This window comes from Coenobita brevimanus, chromosome 4 (assembly GCF_032717465.1).
Source record: "Coenobita brevimanus isolate Jiangsu-jjx chromosome 4, ASM3271746v2, whole genome shotgun sequence".
NCBI classification, from domain to species: Eukaryota; Metazoa; Arthropoda; class Malacostraca; order Decapoda; family Coenobitidae; genus Coenobita; species Coenobita brevimanus.
In genome coordinates this window covers 15739943-15761194 of record NC_136957.1, presented here as the reverse complement: position 1 = coordinate 15761194, position 21252 = coordinate 15739943, and the positions used below count along the sequence as shown (strand labels likewise).

The window sequence follows — 21252 nt, the reverse complement described above, 5'->3', positions numbered from 1 at the left end:
GAGGGATATCCTCAGATATGGTAACAGCAATATTTCTACTCAGCGCGTCGGCAACGACATTTTGTCGGCCTAGTAAATAGCTGACCTCTGGATCAAACTCCATTACCTTGCTGAACCAACGTGCAACCTTACCGTGCAAGTTCTTCCCCTTAAACAAGTCATGTATGGGTGCATGATCCATCAAAACAATTATCCGGTACCCGAAGATGATATCCTAGAAATGTCTAACGCCCACACAACTGCTAATGTCTCCAGATGTGTTACTGAGTAGTTCCGTTCCGGGGGTCTTAGTGCTTTACTGGCATATGCAATGGTTTGTGTTTTGCCTTCCTCATCCTTTTGCTGTAACACCACTCCCAGTCCCCAACCTGAGGCATCCGTGCACAGGTAAAAAGGTTGAGTATAATTAGGAAACGGTAACACAGGAGTCTCTGTCATGGCTTTCTTGGGTCATTGAAGCTTTTCACTTCCGATGGTCCCCATTGCCATGCAGCATCCTTCTTAAGTAGTGTCGTCAATGGTGATGCGATAGCAGCATAATTGTGGACAAAGCTCCTGTAAAAACCAGCGAGCCCTAGGAATGAGCGAACATCGTCCTTGGACTTGGGCGTAGGGAAATTTACCATGGCTGTAACCTTATCCGGCAGAGCCTTGATGCCATTGCCATCAACTAAGTGCCCTAGAAATCTAACACTTGCTTTTAGAAAATCGCACTTCGATAGTTTGATTTTCAGGCCTGTGGATCTTAAGGTTTCCATCACTCGTTTTAACTTACTAAAATGAGTGTGGATATCCTAGCTTACAATTATCAAGTCATCTAGATATGCTAGGACGTCCTGCCCAGCCATGTCACCAAACAACTGATTTATCATCCTCTGAAATGTCAAAGGAGCATTACTCAGTCCAAAAGGCGTCCAGAGAAATTCAAAGTGCCCACGGTGAGTGCTAAAGGAAGTGATAGGATGCGACTCTTCGGTCAGCTCCACCTGCCAATACCCTGACACTAGATCCAGGCAGGTGAACACGGTATTTCCTTTACCCAAGGACTGCAGTAAGTCTCTGAGATGCAGAATCAGGTAACGATCTGGTATGGTTACCTTGTTCACTTGTCGAAAATCCACAACAGGTCTCACACCACTGTCCTTTTTAGGCACTAGAAAGAATGGTGCATTCCAAGGTGAGGAAGAAGGCTGAATGACTTCATCATGAAGCATCTTTTCAACTTCCTCTTCCACTCCTTTCCTTTGTCTGTGTGGTAGGCCGTATGCAGGCACATATATCGGATTTGTACCAGGGCACAACCCAATATGATGCTTCACCTTGTCCATCCTACCCAGCAGTTCTCCTGGAAGTGCCACGATGTCGGAGAATTCTTTAAGAAATGCTAGTAACCGCGTTTTATGAGCAACATTATCTGTTACCTTCACATATTGTTCTAGCAGCTTTTCTCTCCCAAGACGTGTAGGTTCCGACTGAGTCATTGTTTGTGATGTGACTACGGGAGAGATCACTGGTACCTCATTGACTTCCTTTACAGGGGCACCATAGGACATCAAGTCGCCTATATAACATCCATCTCTGAGCTTAGCTGCGCCACCACTCATATTTGCGATGAAGAGGGGCGTCTTCTATCTGGTCTGGCACTACTCTGGATGGACTCTAGCGACAATGCCTTATGATTTACGGTTTCTGTTAAACATATCACATCAGTTCCCTCTGACACATCAGGTACTCAGACAAGAATTTTGCAGACAGTTCGACTGGGTAAGTGGTGATTCCCATTCACTATAGCCCTGACCTACTTCCAATCCATACCATCAGTTTTGTGTGCATCCAGGGACTCCCTTGATGTTTCACTTGTCGGGGTCACAATTGGTTGAACGGCTCCTGATTGGATGCCAGTTCCAGCTTTTGTTGCTGAGGGACTAAGGCCTACGAATGTCTCTGAGGGTGTATAATCACGTTATACTCCTCCATGGATTCAAAGCCCAATAATCCATCAGCTGGCAGAGGGATATCCTCAACCACATAAAATGTAGCACGTAACACAGGAGATCATTTACCTGCCCTCAGTGTCAACAGTACCTGGCTTACGATCTTCATTTTACTCCCTGTCACACCTGTCAAAATCACGTCAGGTGCTGATAATGTCCAATTAGCTAGAGACATTTCATACTTCAGCCTCTCTAGCACTTTACTAGAAATAATATTTGCACATGCTCCAGTGTCCACTATCAAGACACCTGGCCTTTCCAAGGTATCGAGAGCATATCCACCTTTTTAATAGCTGCCACACACGCATCGGTGGACTGTACGATTTTACCTGTATTTACTTCTGCGTGTGGCCCTGAACTTTTACCGAATTAACCTCGTTGCCCAGTTTTTCCCGATTTGCAAGAACAATTGGGCAATAGTCCGTAGAATAAGGACACTGCCCATGGATGACACACCATCTTTGCACTTTTGGCTTTACAGCCTTGGTCTTTTGCTGTGGAGAACTAGTAGCTGTATCTCCCCAGCCCGAAGTTTGTAAGACTTTGCTAGCTTCTGCATAGCATATGCCTTCCTTCGCCAAAGCCTGACTTTCAGTACAGTTAGGAAGCTGCTGTGCTATGTCTATGAACCACACCCAAGCATCCAACATGTAGCTGTCGCTTGCAAAAGTGTTTAATGAGGGCTTCCTTAAACGTTTCATATTCATGAGCAGTAGGCCCGGTTTGGAAGTTGTAGTCATCTTCCCCAGTAAACTGTAAACTCGGTTGGGCTGTAGGGAGCACCTTTATACAATCTGGGTTCGAAGGTGCCTGACAAACTCTCCTTGGGACTGTCTAACCGGCGCTACAGGAGGTTTAGTTGAAGGAATGCTAGCAGTAACCAGATTAGTGGTCGCCATGTTAGGTACTTGCCATGCAGAAGGAAAATTCACCTGAGTTTGCATGCCAATATTGTTAGTAGTCATGCCCCATGGATCAGCATAAAGATCCTGGATTTGCATGCCAATACTGTTGGTATTCATTCCCCATGGATTAGCAGAAAGATCCTGGGTTTGCATGTCAATACTGTTGGTATTCATGCCCCATGGATTAGCAGAAAGATCCTGGGTTTGCATGCCAATACTGTTGGCATTCATGCCCCATGGATTAGCAGAAAGATCCTGGGTTTGCATGCCAGTACTGTTAGTATTCACGCTCCATGGTTTAGCATAAGGAACATTAGCAAATAAATGGTCTTGTCCTTGTTGTCCAATGGTTAATGGGGAGCTGAAAAGGCCTGAGGTGTAAGTGGGTATGTGAGTGGTTGCATTAATATCAGAGATTATTGGACCTTGAGTATCTGATTGAGAGGCCAAGGGTGCTGTTGTAGCCTGTTTGACATCCGCAGTCTCTTCGCTAGGAGTACCCTTATTAGCAAGACTAGTGGCCATTTTGGACCTAACTGAACTTTCAGGAACTGTTGAATAAGAATGACCAGAACGCAAATGTAAAGTGTTTAAGTACCCACTATCCAGTTCCTCAGAAGTGTCCTGACTATCTTCAGCCCCAAGATGTCCTTCACTGTAGAGTTTGAATATTCATAACCAAAGTCTCAGTTCAAAGTCTCAATCGACTGACAAAATCCTGAGTCTTATTCACTAGACTCTTCTTCCATCGTGGTTGGTTTATTTGAATATCTCCTTAATTTTCATCCCCACTTCTTCACTGTATCCATCTAACCTTGTCAGAATTAATTCCCTTCCCAGTCGCAGGAAAATTTAAACTGACAAATAGATTAGTTATGGCTTTTAGCAACAGAGAATGGGACACAGACAAGACGTACAGAAAATGTATCTATTTAGGGGAAACTGAGAACCCTAATTTTTTTATACATTATCTAACATGTGCTGCTTAAAAAAAGTGTTTCTGAGGGTTCAGTGTGCATGTACACTACCTAGGTGTCATATGATGCTGAAGTTCCCAGTAGATTTATACTGCAAGTCCACATGCTATGCAAGGTTTCTCCTCCAACCACACGACGATTCTGCCCCCACCGTAGTCCTCGGGTAACTGCACACACACCGCATGCTCGCCCTGCCACACTCCAACTTCCACGTCCAGAGTTGCCGGCTGTGTCTAGACAATCCCACCCTTCACCGCACTGGCCTTGGTGAGCTGATATCTTGCATACCAGAGCGAGATAATTACCAGTTCGCGCTTGAAGGTAGAGATGTCTCACCAGGCAGAGATAATATAGACAGAACGAGATTACTCTGATATCTGCTCTACTTACTTGCTCCGCAATTAGTCCCTTTGCAATAAGAGAGTAAGATTTTCTGTTCACCTGCAGGATCACGAGCAGTTGCAAGGGTTTTCACTACAATCCCATTAGCACCTTGTCGCATCCTAGCACTAACACCAATGTTATGTGTGTCATTCCACCACTGACACCAAAAATATGTTTCGGCTGTATGGATTCCTCAACTAATCATTAACATATCAGCTTGGAACCCCACAGCTGATCACCAATTTATATTATATCAGCTGAGTCGTGACCTCACAGCTCCAAGCAATGTTATAACGTTGCGCCTGGTCAAAGTCACTTCCGGCTGACACACTCCACCAAAATGTCTTCTCACACACTGGAGATGGTGGGAATTGGTGAAGGATCCTGTTGAAGGAATTCAGAAGGTAGCATGTGCAGGTGAACTGAAACTGAGCAGATAAAATTTCTGTTTCTTGGCCACAGAAAGATACAACTGCGACACAGAGAGATCTCAGAGTTATACGTCCCTCTCGTTCTAATGATACGTGCATTCTCTCCTAGCTAGCCAGCGTCCCCTCTGGGTGTGGCGCTGGGTCAGCAAAATTAGAGGTGCTAAACCTCCACAGACAACTGGGATTTATACATGAATAGAAGCATCATAACTGTACCAAGTACATTATACACCTCAATAAAGTAGTATTGATTACATTAAAATATACCAACAAGGTAAATATTTCCCTCAAGACTTAAACATGTATACAGTTTATATTTCTCTCACCTTCCCTTTACTCTAGTGTTTGATTAACCCCTTAACCGCGGGGCGTCACCTTCATGATGCTTGGGAGCAAGGAATCATACTGCGTGGCATCACTTTTGTGATTCTGTGTTATTTTGAATTCGCCCGGGCTTTCAAGTTGTGGCTTGTATCATCTATCAGCCAATGTCCAACACTTGTCATCACTCCTAATCTCATCTGTACTCCCATCCATTGTTGACAATTTAGCCATTTCTCCCTGTTCTTGACTCTCCTCCCTACCCTCTCCTCTTGCCTGCCCGGCCGTGCTATGCTAAGTAAATCTTCCCTGGAATTTTCCACTGATTTCATCCACTGAAATAAGCCCTATGCCCTATTCTTATACCAAATAATATATACAAAAAAGAAATAAGAAGTGAGAGTGCCATACACCTGGAATTGGCTAATTATCACCTGACAACACCTCACGTGCACTCATTTGCTAATTTTCGCTGTTTATTTCCCCTTGAAATATGCCGTATAATCTATTCTCGTAATAAAAATATATATAAGAAAGGAAGGGAGAAGCCTAAGTGATATTTACATTCACCTGGAACTACCTAATTATTCCAGGCCACCACACTGTATTCCGTGCTAAGTAAATCTTCCCTGGAATTTTCCACTGATTCCATCCATTGAAATAAGCCCTATGCCCTATTCTTATACCAAATAATATATACAAAAAAGAAATAAGGTAAATGATAGCACCATACACCTGGAATTGGCTAATTATCACCTGACAACACCTCACGTGCACTTGTTCGCTAATTTTCGCTGTTTATTTCCCCGTGAAATATGCTGTATAATCTATTCTCGTAATAAAAATTATATAAGGAGGGAATGGAGAAGCCTAAATGATATTTACATTCACCTGGAACTACCAAATTTATTATGTATTTGTCTAGATTTCCTGCCAATCATTTCATAGCTATATATCAGCAGCTCTCACAAGGCTGACATTGGCAGTATTGCACTCTCCCTAGGCAGGCCACCAGTATCAGTTTACTGTCGTCTTTCAAGGTGAAAGTACTTCGGATTTGCGCCTGCCAAATTCCACCGCTTTTTAGCCCCATGCAATGGGCCCTGTGACCTCTGCCCCCTACTAAACCTCGTGTGGAAAGAGGTAAAGGGCTGACAAATAATAGAGAGTGACTACGATCTTTCTGGTGAGTAAAACAGTGCAAGTGAAAGCAATGAATATATAATGAATATATAATGAATATATAAGTGAACAGTGGAAAATAGTTTTATAAGTTACTGCAAATGACAGTGCTTAACACAGTGTAAATAAAATAGAAATGTAAATAATGTAATAAAATAGAGAACGAAAATAGAAATGTAAATGAGTACAGTAGTATTATAAGAATACGAGTATTTATACTAGGAGTAATGAAAGTGAAAGTTTCTCTCTAGCGTGTATGAATACTATGAGTTATGAAAGTGAAGGTGAAAGTGACATTCACTCTCAATGCTAGTATACAGGACGAGAAAGTGAATGCTACGTATTTTACTGAGAGAAATTGAATGCCTACAGTGACAATAAACTACTATTACTGAAGGAAACTTATGGATAAAGAGTGTAGATATATGTGTTATATAGTAACAGAAATATAAAGTGTGAGGGGTTTTCTGAATAATAAATGACAGAACACCAGGGGCGAACGATTGCAAGTGGGAAGGTCATATACATGCTCATAATTTTCATTGCTTTCACAGTTTTTTTTGTTTTTGGAGTATGGATTCCAAACTATTTGAGAATCATAGAATAGTGTTTCTAGTGATAATATCAGGCTGTGGTAATCATATTACGGGTTGTCGGGAAGTGTAAAGTGGAGACTTCGTTACCCAACTTCAGAGGTCTCCACAAGTCCTCTGGTACTCGACGAAGGCTCAACAAACACCCTAGGAGAAAGCTGAAGGTATATGCCATATGCTTATTTGATTTTAATATTCTTGGACTAATAACTGATTTTTGGCCAATATTTTTAGAGAGTCTGTCGGAGCGCGAATGTGTCCGCGGGAGCCGCAAGTCAAAGCAAAACAAGCCCATGGTTAAGGGGTTAAAAGAAAATGTCTGATTGCGCATCCTATCCCAAGCCACACTTTACAGTGAAATGGTGTTTGTTTGTTTATCATTCACACTTCATTGCACATTGTTAAGTATGAATAAACAACTTTATATGTAATATGCAACAATAGTGTGAAACTACAACTAGTCATGGGGAAACAATATTGGCACCAGAACATCTCTCTCTCTCTCTCTCTCCCTCCTATTCTTCCCTCTCACCCGCACAACAGTAGTGAGGTACAAACACATTTTCTCCTCTAATTGAGTTTGGCACCAAAAGTTCCTCTCATCTGGGTCGAAATGAAGTCGGGGAGAGCCAAACAAAATTCAGGGAAAAATGGATATTGTTTTGGGAAAAAACATGTTTTTATGAAAACATAAAACTGTTGACGAAACGTGTCTGTAAAAATAATAATACATTGTTGACTGAAGTTGTAAAAATAATGATAGTGTACTGTAAAGGGAATTATTGATTCTTCTTCTGCTACTACTACTAATACTACTACTCATCATCGGCATCATCAGCATCACCATAAATCATAATAATACAGCATAACAAGAACTAACGATACAAGCAGCAGCTGCAGCAGCAGTAATAGTAGTTGTACTACTACTACTACTACTACTACTACTACTACTACTAGTAGTAGTAGTAGTAGTAGTAGTAGTAGTAGCAGCAGCAGCAGCAGCAGCAGTAGTAGTACTAGTAGTAATAATAGTAGTAGCGGCAATTATAGTGCTGGTGTAGTTGTAGTCTAGTAGTAGACTTTCGACGAAGAGTTTGTGAAAAGAAAGGATTTATCTTGCTGTAAAGTGTCTTGAATGTGCGGTGTTTTGTTATTTGCTGGGGGGCCGGCTGGAGCAAACTCTGTGGCAAGGGTAAGGAGTGATTGAAGGAAGTTCAGGGAGCAATTGCCTATCCTGATATTGAGAGGGCTCTCCCTCCTTCCCAAGGGATCTTTGTATGAGGCATGTGTTAGGGACGTAATCCTGTATGGTAGTGAGACCTGGGCAGCAAAGGAAGAGGATATACTGTACTTCGGCTCAAACGTAATGTCAGTGATTAGATGGATGCGTAGTGCATCCTTGAATTTGAGGGCTGGGGGGATGGGATTGCAACTGAGGAGTTAAGAAGAAGGATGGAACTGTGATATATTGGTATTGTGATAAGGAGAGGTATATTGAGATGGTTTGGGCATGTTGAGAGGATAGAGGATGACAATTAGCTGCGGAAGATGATGAATGTGAACGTCGGGGATGGTGTTGAAGAGGTAGACTGAACATCGGGGGAGAGAGAGAGAGAGAGAGAGAGAGAGAAACATCTGCGAGAAATGGAATGACATTTCCCAGAATCTATCCCGTATACGTGAGTACATATATTTGCTTATGTTTGAAACTCTTGAATAGGATCACAAAGTGAACAAACTAGGGGGCATGTTCAAATTTAGCATCACCCCATACCATAACCGCATTTGAAGCCTCACAGAACGTGTGCTTTTGTTGGAATGGCTGTTTAAACGTTTGGGTGTTCTGTGCTCATCTTTTTACACTTTTGGGGTGCCCTAAGATGGCTTTAATTGGCACAATAAAAAATCCAACAAAGGTGTCTTGCAATACCAGGTCCAGTTACAGAGTATGCTATGCATACTTCAGGCCTTTCGGCCAGGAAATAAAGACATGAACACATGACAACAAGAACTGGTGAGAAGAGCAAGAAAAACGCCAAGAAAACACAGAAAAACAGTTTCCTTTGGGATATGTAGCTGTCATTCGGTGGAAGGAAAAGCTAATGTAAAAGTTGTTGTCGAAGATCTTGTTGCTGGAAAGTACTGTCGACCAGGAAAAAAAAAAAAAGGAATTGCCACAAAAGAAAAAGAAAAAAAACATGTACATAAAAGCAAGTCACTGGGAAAGATGTTTGCAAAAAGTTTTGTTCGGAAAAAATACAGACTGTTGGTTGTTGATGGAAAGAAGTTAAAGGATAAATGTATGGAAGACATGTAAATACCCTGTAACACTCTCAGGCTGAGGTTCTCTTGGCTCCCTCTGCTAAATAATATAATCTAGCATTAGCTGTCCCAACTACGAGAAGATTAGTGATACTCCCTGGCTATTGGGCTCACTCATTGCTGAATCTATTGTTAGTTTGATTTTAGTGCTGTACTGACAAAGCAAGGGGTACTACTCGAAATACTGCTAGTGAAATACTATTCGATAAAACAAACTCATAATGAAGTGGAAAACTGTGTGACTGCTGAAAGGAAAGTAATATAAACTGATGGAATCGTGCTGCAGGGGTTATGTCAATATTGTTGACGGAAGAAAAGTTGCCGGAGAAATTAATCACTGTTAGCGGTGTAGTAGTAGTAGTGGTTGTTCCCTAGGCAGTCTGGCCGAACAGCCCCGAGTCCCTTAGGAAGTCCATGGCCGAGACTGGGCTTTCCCACAGAGCTCTCAAAGAGTGTATGTTGTGTTGTTGGCGTAGGTGATTGTGTGCAATGCAGTCTTCCATAATGTACTTAATAGTATGGGGTGCTGTGTTGCAACCTGGACAGGCATCAGCGACGGAGTCATGCAGCCTCTTCTGGTAGCTTAAGAGGGCTGGATGGTGCCCACATCTCAGCCTGGCCAGGTGGACCCTGTCCTCACGAGGAAGATAGGATTCAGAAGGGTGGATGTCAGGAGGCCGTGCATGCAGCTGTGTGTTGTCTTTAAGTGACTGAATGGAGCGGCGAGTGATCTGAGTGTGGATATGCTTCTGGAAGCTGGTCTGAGGTGGGCGAGGGGGGAGAGATGACAGTATTTGTGTATGGTATCGTGTGCTGGCTGTTGTTTTGGTGTTCCTTGGTGTGGGTGGAAGTGCTGCCATGTATTGTAGTGGATGTTGTGGGTTTGTGGAGGCTGCAGCAAGACACTGGGTGCCTCTCATTTCTAGGTGATCCTTGACTTTGAGGACTTTGGTTTCTTGATGTAGGTGGTCTGTGGGTGTAGTAGCTGTGCAGCCTGTGATTAATTTTAGGGCCTTGTTCTGTATGGTCTGTAGAGTGTTGTAGTGTGTTTTGGTCAGGTTAGGCAGGGCTTGCATAATTCATCATTGAACCTATGTATTGTTTGTGTACTGTGGTGGTGGTTTCTTTGTTGTGTCCGAATGTTGTATGGGCAAGTGACCTCAAAGCATTGAGTCTTGGTGTTATTTTATTTTTAATGTTTGTGATGTGTTGTTTAAATGACATTGATGTATTGTATGTTACACCAAGGATTTTGTGTGTGTGTGTGTGTGTGTGTGTGTGTGTGTGTGTGTGTGGTAGGGGAGTGTTGTTTATGGTGAGGTGTGGGATGTGACTGTGTTCTGCTGTCCAGTTTGTGAGAAGAGTCACTGTAGATTTGGCTGGGGCTATTTTGAGCCTGTTTGTGGCGAACCATTCGTGTAGTGTGTTGAGGTAAGGTTGAATGATGTGTGCAGCTGTGTTTGCATTTTGGTGTGTACATGTAAGTGTTATATCATCTGCATAGGAAGCTATGTGTATCTGTGGTGTGTGGGGTGTGAGTACGTCATGCATGTACAGATTAAAGAGTGTAGGGGACAAAACAGATCCTTGGAGGACGCTGTTTGTGAAAATTCTGATGTTAGAAGACTGACCGGCAAATGTTACGTGTGCACATCTGTCTCCTAAGTAGTTTGCCAGCACTGTGTGTGTGTGTGTGTGTGTGTGTGTGTGTGTGTGTGTGTGTGTGTGTGTGTGTGTGTGTGTGTGTGTGTGTGTGTGTGTGTGTGTACAAATAAATTTAGCTCTATAAAGAAAAAGAATGTACCTCTTAAATTCTTCAGATGAAATGTAGTGTTTCATGACTAGCAGTATTCAAAGGCAATGTTTTTATTCCTTTCCTAGCTTTGAAAGCAATTAGGTTTAGACTGAAATCAGATGGATTGTGCAATCTTACGAAAAATGCAACTTGCCCTATACCGTTGCACGAGATCCGGTCTGTGTGTGTGTGTGTGTGTGTGTGTGTGTGTGTGTGTGTGTGTGTGTGTGTGTGTGTGTGTGTGTGTGTGTGTGTGTGTGTTCTTACCTAATTGTATCTTTACAGGAATGAGTCGAGCTCGTACTGTCCCCTGTCTTAAACCATATTTATTGTACATATCCTTAAGTTTGTGAATTGTTTTGGCACACACTATTTCATTCGGTAGTGCATTCCACTGGTCAATTGCTCTATTTGGGAAACTAAATTTCCTTACGTCTTTATCACCTCTCTTTTTATGCAGTTTTTTACAGTGTCCTCTTGCTGATGCTTCCCCATACGTTAAGAAATCATTTATGTCTATTTTCTCCTTCCCTGATATGCATTTATATAATATAATCATGTCACTTCTTTTCCTTCTCTCCTGTAGTGTTGGTAGATTCAGTTTATTTAGTCTTTCTTCATAGCTTAGATCCCTGAAGCTTGGTACCCATCTTGTAGCGACCCTTTGAACTTTTTCAATCTTGTCTATGTGTTTTTTGAGATGAGAACTCCAGACTTCTGATGCATACTCCAGGGTTGGTCTAATGAATGATGTTATTATCTTTCTTAGCATGTCTTCATTTACGTATGTAAACGCTATTCTCATATTGGCAAGCGGTGTATACATGTTCCGTACCTTCTCACTGATGTGGTCAGCCGGAGATAGTCTGTTATTGACAATCACACCTAGGTCCTTCTCTCTTTCTGATGTGTGTAGGGTTTTATTTCATAATGTATAATCCCAATCAGGTCTTTTCCCACTTTTACCAAACTTGATTACATGACACTTGTCCACATTGAATTCCATTTGCCATGTATTACTCCATTCATGAAGTTTATTTAATTCTTCTTGTAGCTCTTTACAAGAGTCTGTGTTAGTAATTCTCCTTTGTATTTTTGCATCATCTGCAAACATATTTAGATAGCTTTCATTTCCAGTGTTATTATCTGTATCATTTATATACACTAAAAACATGATTGGTGTCAGCACTGAGCCCTGTGGTACTCCACTAGTCACTTATTTCCATGACGAGTAATTTCCCTTTAGTACTGTTTTCATTTTTCATTTCATAAGAAAATCTTTCATCCAACAATACAGTTTGCCTCGAATTCCTCCTTGATGGTACAGTTTCCCTTAAAGTCTTTGGTGTGGTACTGTGTCAAATGCGTTCTTGAAATCTAAATAGATACTGTCCACCCATGCTTCTCTTTCCTGTAATGTGTCTGTTACTCTGTCATAGTAGCTCAACAGATTAGTAACACATAATTTTCCTTTTCTGAAACCAAACTGTCTTTCTGTTATCATACTGTGTTCTTCTAGGTGATTTACCCAAGCTTTTCTTATAAGCTTTTCTAATACCTTGCTTACAATACTGGTTAGTGATACTGGTCGGTAGTTAAGTGGATTTTGTCTATTCCCTTTCTTGAATAAGGGAACAATGTTTGCTTTCTTCCAAATATCAGGTAGTTTACCTTGACTCAAGGATTTCTTGAAAATTAAAAATAATGGTTTACTTAACTCCTTTGCACATTCACGTAGCACCCAACATGAAATTTCATCAGGACCATTTGCTTTTCCTTTGTCTAATTTACTTAGCTCCTCCTATATTTCTTTTTCTGATGTTTGTATATCTGGTAGTATATGTGGGCATGCATGTGCCACATAATCCCTCTCAAAAATTTTTTCCTCTGTAAAAACTGATTGGAAATTCTTATTTAGTGCTTCACAAATATCCTTCTCTTGTGTATAGGTGATTCCATTGTCCGTAATGGATTGTATTTTATCTTTTACTTTGGTTTTGCTTCTGATGTAGCTGTAAAATAGCTTCGGTTGATCACTACTTTTATTTATGATATCCTCCTCAAACTGTTTTTGGGCTTCCCTCCTTATTCTTGTATAATCGTTTCTTGCCTGTTTGTAATTATTATATGCCCTTTCACTATTGTGTCTTCTGTATCCATTCCACAACAAATCTCTTTTTTCTTTTGATTTTTTTATATTCTGTATTGAACCATTTCTTTATTTTGTTTTCTGCTTTTTTGTGCTGTTGGATGTACTTCTGGACTCCTATTTCATAAAATTCACAGAATTTTTCATATACAGCATTTAAATCTTGTCCTCTAAGCTCCTTTTCCCAAGCAATTTCTAAGAAGTACTTCTTTAGGTTATGATACTTTCCCTTTTTATAGTTTAGGCTCTTTTTGTAACTTTCATTGCTGTTATCTATGTCATATGCAATCCTGAAATTGTGTGTGTGTGTGTGTGTGTGTGTGTGTGTGTGTGTGTGTGTGTGTGTGTGTGTGTGTGTGTGTGTGTTCCTTAAATTCTCCCAGACTTTTTGATGGATTTGGATGAAACTCCTCACGTGAGTGCGTCAGGATTCTCCAAATGCTGATCACTAACCACAGTTATCCAAGTATGGTTTTTAAAGGGTTCAACCCCCCCCCCACCTAATTAAAAATTATCAGAAATAGCAAAGCGAGGACAAATATGGCTTTGATGTCTTAGTACATGTTGTAGCGCGATATGCGGGGAGCGTACCCCCAATGATTCTTGGGAGAGAGAGCTCAACCCCCCACCAAAAATAAAAAAGATCAGAAATTGGGGAAAGTGAGCACATAGATTTCAAGGAAACTTCTCTGGTCAGTTCTTCTGGTTCCTTGACAATGTCTCCCATTATATAAAATTTTCCACCTTTATTTTTCGAGGGGTCAACCCTGGTTCAGTACGTATAAAGGATGCAAAATAGGGTAAGGAGGGCAGATATCACTTTGATATCTTAGAACATGTAGAGTGTGCTCCCTTCCGCTAACTATTAGTACTACTAGTAGTACTGTAGACTAGTATCGCAATATTAGTAGTAGTAGTAGTGGCAGCAATAGTAGTAGTAATAGGAGGCAGCACCAGCTGCAGCAACAATCGTAGCCTATTATCAGGAGAAACAGTTAGCTGAGCCCATTGTACAACATGTACTAAATTATTAAAGCGATATCTGCCTTCCTTCCCCTATTTTTTATGCTTTACAAGTTCTGGAGGAAGCTGACCCCCCCTAAAAATAATGAGGGAAATTTCTATAGTGTGGAATACATTATCAAGGAAACGGACGAACCGACCCAAGAAGTTTCGTTGAAATCCGTGTGTTCAGTTTTCCTTGTTTCTGTTAGTTTTTATTTTTGGGAGCGAAATTGATACTCCATAGATTCGTTTGGGGGTTGGGTCACGTTCCCCAATTATCGCATGACGGATGAGACCCCCTAGCACAACATTTGCTTAGATATCAAAGCCATATTTGCCCTCCTTTCACTATTTCTGGGAATTTTTAACATGGTTGTGGAGGCTGACTTCCTTAATTATCATGGCTGGACGATTGTATATGGTGGAAGATCTTCGGAGTACCCAGACGACTTCACCTGGAGAGTTTCAGTCAAATCCATCAGCCAAAGAAGACAACACACACACACACACACACACACACACACACCTCAGTTTGGTGGGCAAGTTTCCGAAAATTATACCATCTCTGCTTCACTGAGACGTTCATAGCATCTGATCCCTAGTGATGTATTTTGCATGTTTCACATTAACATTCCAGAGAATACTATTTATATTGATATGATGTTGACACACATTACATCAATAACGTACGCGATGTTAACGTGCAATATGCAATATAAGTCACAAAGGAAGAGGTGTTATGAAATATCCAAAATCCCCCAGAATAAGACTTTTAGACGTTTTGTCCACATAAAAGCGTTGAATTTGTTTATTTAAGGAAGTCCTAACAATGTTTCAAACCTTTGACTGCTACCACGGCTCTCACGACTGAATAAAATCGTCCTGGGTTGGCCTGTTTAATATTCCTAGGTGTGCCAGTCGCAGAGAAAAGCTTACTCGAGATTCTTTAATTAAACCATTAATCCCTTGTATTTCTTTCAGCTGAACAAATTTATCTAGTATTAGCTTAAATACAGTAGCGAAGTGCACCAACCATATCAGAAAGATAGAAGGGTATGTTGAGTAATCTTTTCCCTCACATGGATGCGCATCTGTATTTCATTCCGGTAATTTTACTTCACGAGAGAAATCGTAACGGTTAGTTGATTTAAAAACTTAAGCATCTCAGTTATATCTTTATTTGCTGTAGTTACGTAATTCTGAATCACAATGTTTTTAGACTATGGCCTATACTCCCGAGCAAAAATGTAGCAGTCACAAAATTTAACTTTTTCATGATTAGGACAGATCGAGTGTTCTGTTCCACCTAACACCACTGAATTTTATTCGGGTGAGAGCGAGTCAGAACAGTCTGAGAGTCATTGCTGTTAACATAACCCTCCCATGATCGGGACAAGGCAATGCTTAAGGAGATATAGGACCATCTTATTTTGCAGTTTTCTTTTTCTTTCTTTGTCTTTAGCTTTTCATTAGATTCTTTGAGTATTTTCTGAGTGCCTTTTCAAAGTTCCGTATTATTAATTTCTTTTAAAAGTGGTGAAAGCTATTTCAAAAGCGATGCATGTTTACAATCCCTAACGGTGCCTAAGACAGACGGACGCCATCTTGTGATGCGCGAAGACAGACGGACGCCATCTTGGAACGCCATTTTTGAACGAAAGTAACCTTATCAGAACCTTATTCAAACCTAACTTAAATTTTCGTAGGTTAACCCAACCCTATTTATCCCAATCTACTCTATCCTAACCCTACCTATTTTATGCTAACCTAACCTAATTTATCCAAACCTAACCAAACGTGCCCTAACCTAACCTAACCTATGCTTTGCAGTTTACATAATCATATTTCTCTTGTTTATTAATGGATCTTCTTCAAACTCGAAAACGCACTTCTGTATTTTTCTACAAAACCACTGAATCAGTTGAAATGCATTTTTTTTTTTTTTTTCAAGAGATGGTCTTATGTCTCCTTAAGGATTTCCCAGGACAAATCTAGATTTCGATTACAGTTAAAGCCAGACGTTATTATTTAGATGAGAGTCAGTCATAACAGCCTGAGACATTTAAAAACACATCAGGCCTTCCTACATAAAACCTTTAATAGTAATGTTTTTGTTTACGCCTTACAGAATGGAAACGTTAACTAAAACATAGAACATGATAAGTGTAAAGAATGCAGATCTGATGCCAATATTTTAAACCTCTCTCTCTCTCTCTCTCCTCTCTCTCTCTCTCTCTCTCTCTCTCTCTCTCTCTCTCTTACAATGAAAGATACGAGGCTAAACTTACTTGTACTGCTATGATACTTCATACAAGATATGATATCAGGATTAATGAAATTTTAATTTACCGTCGTTACATAATTATTACATCTTTTGAAGGATTGTGGAATTAAAATATACAGCCACTACATTTCTTTAAAGAGATTATCTTTGCAATGTACGATAATTAATTTTCTTATGAAATTTCCAACTGCCTCCTTTATCATCATCATAAGTACAATATTCATCACTACTATCATCATCATCAATACAGTATTCATCATCATCATCATTCATCATCATCATCAGTACACTTTTCTCATGTACTATAATCATCATCATCATCAGTACACTTTTCTCATGTACTATAATCATCATCATCATCATCAGTACACTTTTCTCATGTACTATAATCATCATCATCATCAGTACACTTTTCTCATGTACTATAATCATCATCATCATCAGTACACTTTTCTCATGTACTATAATCATCATCATCATCAGTACACTTTTCTCATGTACTATAATCATCATCAATATCTTCTTCATCAATCATCATCATCACTGCTGCCAGTTAACGTTATTTTCGTTACTCGCCAATTTCTCCGCCGCAAAAATAATTCCGGTCTGCCATTCTCACTCCACAGTAACTTAAACCAATCGTGTCACTTACCATCTCAGCGTCTTCATAGTGACCAGCAATTACTTTAGCATTTGTTTGTAAATTCTACCGCCATTTTCATCACCTATGGGATTTTCATGCTAGGATTTACACGATACCAGTCATTATTACAACATCCATCTTCACTATCACTATTATTTTGATCATTATCTTCTCCAGCTGTCATATTCATTACCACTCTCATTTTCGCCACCGCGACTATTCTATCTTTTAGTTTTCACCAGCATCATTCTCAGGACCATTGTTGACTTCACCACCATTTATCATATTCACCATTTCGCCACCACTATCCTTCTCTGTATCATTATCATTTTTAGCACCATGGCCATTTTCACCACGACTGTCATATTCGGCAGCGCCATTTTTTTCAACGCCATAGGCTAATTATTTTCAGCACCATTATAATATTTGCCACCAACTCACAGTTACTATCACCTTCACTACCATTTTCACCACTATTTTTTTTTTTTTTTAATCGGCAGTACTGTTTTCATTACTCGTCATGGGCTTCACGTTTCCTGCTATTTTTTCCAGCATTGTCATACTCGCCAGAACTATCACCTTCACCACCTCCACGGTCAGGTTCACAAATGTGTAACATTTTACATGAAGTTCATTAGCACTGTCCCCATCACCAGCACTCATTTTCATCACCATAACATTTTCTTTGCCCCGTCACCTTCATCATTTTCATTTTCACCACTAAATTGCACCAACATTATACCTCTCAGCACTTCCATATTCATTTCATGGCCGCTGTCATAATCATCACTATCATTTACGTCAGGTATTAATGTCACGGGGGATGTAAATTTAGGAATTTAAAAATGCTAAATAATACTTGAAATTGGAGACAGGGAATTGACTTGTGAAAATCAAGTAGCGAGTTTTACTTTATGTGGCTTACTTCGCCGATTCTCCAAGGACGAGAATTTATAAACTTTCTCAACAGTACACAGTAGAGACTAATTACTCACGAGCGCTGATTGTTAGTACTGTTAGCCTCTTGAGAAAGTGACTCCACCCCTGACAATCAATAACTATTACTAATAATAACTGACAGGTTCTTGACAGTGCTTAACTCCTGGCTGGCATAACGGATTTAAGTTTAATACAAAAGAACTAGCCTAAGTACCAGTTATGAATAATGTAAGGAGTTTGTCCAAACTAGGAGCGGCAAACTAAAGTAAGCTTAATGTGGAGAATTAAACACGAGTTTAATTACATTAAGCTTAACGAAAAGAACTGTAAATTTATTGATTACAGTAAAATAAATTTACGTTATATGAGTCTCAAAATGAACTCAAAAGGGGAATTCATGGTCACAGAGGGACTCATGAATTCAAATAACAAAGGAAAAACACTCACTCGCTCATTCAAGAGCTGATCAGACTTAAGCCTAGAAAAAAAGAATGGAAATACTGGTCAGTGGAGGGAACGGAGCTGAAGCTACGAAAGACTGGGCGTCTGTGTGTTGAAACATCAAGCGCTGCTTATCACAAGTTCCATTGTCATCACGATTATCATTGCTATTGTTTCGATAACGTTCATGTATTATCATTTTTACAGCTGTTGTTTACATATTCATTCGCGTTTCACCTTGATTTTTACCACGTACATATTATGTCACTCTTACCATCACTGCTTTCACATTCAGTACCAACTTTTCCCACAATTATTTTTTCACTTTCATCACACTTCATCACACCTCCCATTTACACCATTTTATTTACTTTCACCACAGTTATGATTTTTACTGTCATCAACACCGACTTTGCTTTCACCATCAAAATAGCCATCATTATCACGTGTGTAATCTCACCTTCGTTACTTTCCCCACAGGAGTACAGCATCCAGATCACCTTCAGGGAGCAGTGGAATGATCACCGTCTCACCTTCGACAACATTGGAGGTATTAGTCACTTTCACTTGTATTTCATGTACAATAAACACACACACACACACACACACACACACACACACACATATATATATATATATATATATATATATATATATATATATATCATCATCCGGACCTCCTTTCCCACCCAAGGGCAGGGTGATATATATATATATATATATATATATATATATATATATATATATATATATATATATATATACAGGTTGTAATGCGACGTATGACAAAAACTTATAACTATGATGCAATTTTGAGTATACTGTAATTTGTTCTATAACATAGCCTCTCTGCGACCCAGTTCAGTACCCAGTATTCGGCTGCTTAAGTGTAAAAGTTTCATGGCTGGCATGTGCCATTGGATGAGAGCTTCGCAGGGGCAATGGGAGACGAATATTATTAGCTTGTACTGTACTGTACATAAAAATCCCATATCCAAGCAGTACAAACGAGTTTTAAGAAGAGACTTTACGTAGTCTATTAATTCTTTGACATCGTCATGCATTCCTGCAATTCTTTTGCTCAAATCGACTGTAAATTGAGGATTAAATTCGAATTTTGTGGCTTGTGAGGGAGTAGGGAGGGAGGAGAGGGGCTGGTGTGTTGTTGCCAGTTATGTAATGTTTAGTTTGTAGGATATTGCCACCAGCATTATCATAATACCCACAGCTCATTCAATGGAAAAACGTTATTGTAAAGGGAGATTAGCCTCACTTTAAGTCAGGAAGAATATTATTTATCATAATTTTTTCTGCTGCGAGTAAACGTGGCGGGGCTGGGTATCTCCACCTGTATTCCTCTCTGCAGCACTGGCATTACCATCGCAGAATTCATAAAAATGGACGATATCTGCATATTTTTCACTGCTGTAAGTACGTGGCATGCTGTTTCGTGAACAAGTGAAGCTGAACCCAGTGAACAACTGAATGCAGAGACCAGTATTTGAAGTGTGTGGCTCGCCTGCAAATTTTCCCGTTCAAATGACAGTGGACACAGGGTTGCCAAGTCCTTATAATCAATCCCGCTAGCTTAGTTCTGAAAACTTGCTAGAATGTTGCTAGATAGTAAACACTGCAAAACATCGCTAGAAAATACAATTAAATCTCTAGAATATCACCTAAAAATGCCAAAAATATCCAGAATGTAGCTAGATATCATGTTGCCAGATGTTAAATAGTGCCGCTAGGTAGAAGCAAAAAATAGGTCTAGCTGCATAGTTGTTACATTGGCAATCCTGTGTCACTGTTCTCACGTCAACATCATGTGAAAGAAATGGTGCCATGTTTACTTGCAGCAGAAAAATTGTAATGAATAATAATATTACTTCCTGACTTAAAGGGATGCTAGTCACTGAAACATTGTTTTTCCAATGAATGAGCTGTGGGTGTTAAGATAAAACTGGTAGCAATATCCTACAAACTAAACATTACATAACTGGCACAACACACCAGCCCCTCTCCTCCCTCCCTACTCCCTCGCAAGCCATAAAATTTGAATTTAATCCTTACTTTAGTCATTGTGTGCGAAAGAATTGCAGGAATACATGACGATGTTAAAGAATCAATAGACTACGTAAAGTTTCTTCTTAAAACTCGTTTGTACTGATAGGATATGGGATTTTTATGTACAATACAGTATAAGCTAATAATACTCGTCTCTCGTCGCCCTGTGAAGCTTTCACCCAAAGGCACATGGCAACCACGAAACTTTTACACTTAACAGCCAAATGCTGAATACTGAACTGGTGTCGCAAAGAGTATATGTTATAGAACAAAATATACTCAAAATCACATGATAGATCACTGGTGTAAGATTTTGTCATAAATCCTGTTACACCCTGTATATATATATATATATATATATATATATATACAGGTTGAAGTCACGTTCACTTATATATCATTCTACATCTGTAACTATACTGTATGTGTCCATCTATCTATCTCTCTACCAGTTTATCTATGTATCTACCTATCTAATCTATCTATGTATCTACCTACCTACCTATCTATCTATCTATCTATGTCTACAGTATATATACAGGGTGGTGCAAAAGTAGGTTGACATTTACCATTCATTCCAACACAAAAGACACTTTTAGTCTCGTAAGTGTTCAAAGTGTCCGCCCTCACCATTGACACATTCCTGGAGTCTGTCAGCCACACTTCGACATAGTAATGCACAGGTCCAGGTTCATGGGGACATAATAATGTCAGCAAAATAATATCAACCTACTTTTGCATCACCCTATATATATATATATATATATATATATATATACTTGTATATGTATGTATGTATGTATATTTTTTCTTTTTTTTATTAAGA

General features: G+C 39.8%; 1 protein-coding gene across 1 annotated transcript in view; it reads left to right on the top strand.

Moving 5' to 3' along the window:
- The window catches only part of LOC145395955 (glutamate-gated chloride channel-like), a 287229-nt gene that overhangs the window by 52113 nt on the left and 213864 nt on the right, over positions 1-21252 (top strand). Inside the window, exon 3 of the mRNA XM_080269468.1 lies at positions 18846-18915. Coding sequence (XP_080125594.1) covers positions 18846-18915 — 70 coding nt within the window. The remainder of the gene's footprint in view (positions 1-18845; positions 18916-21252) is intronic.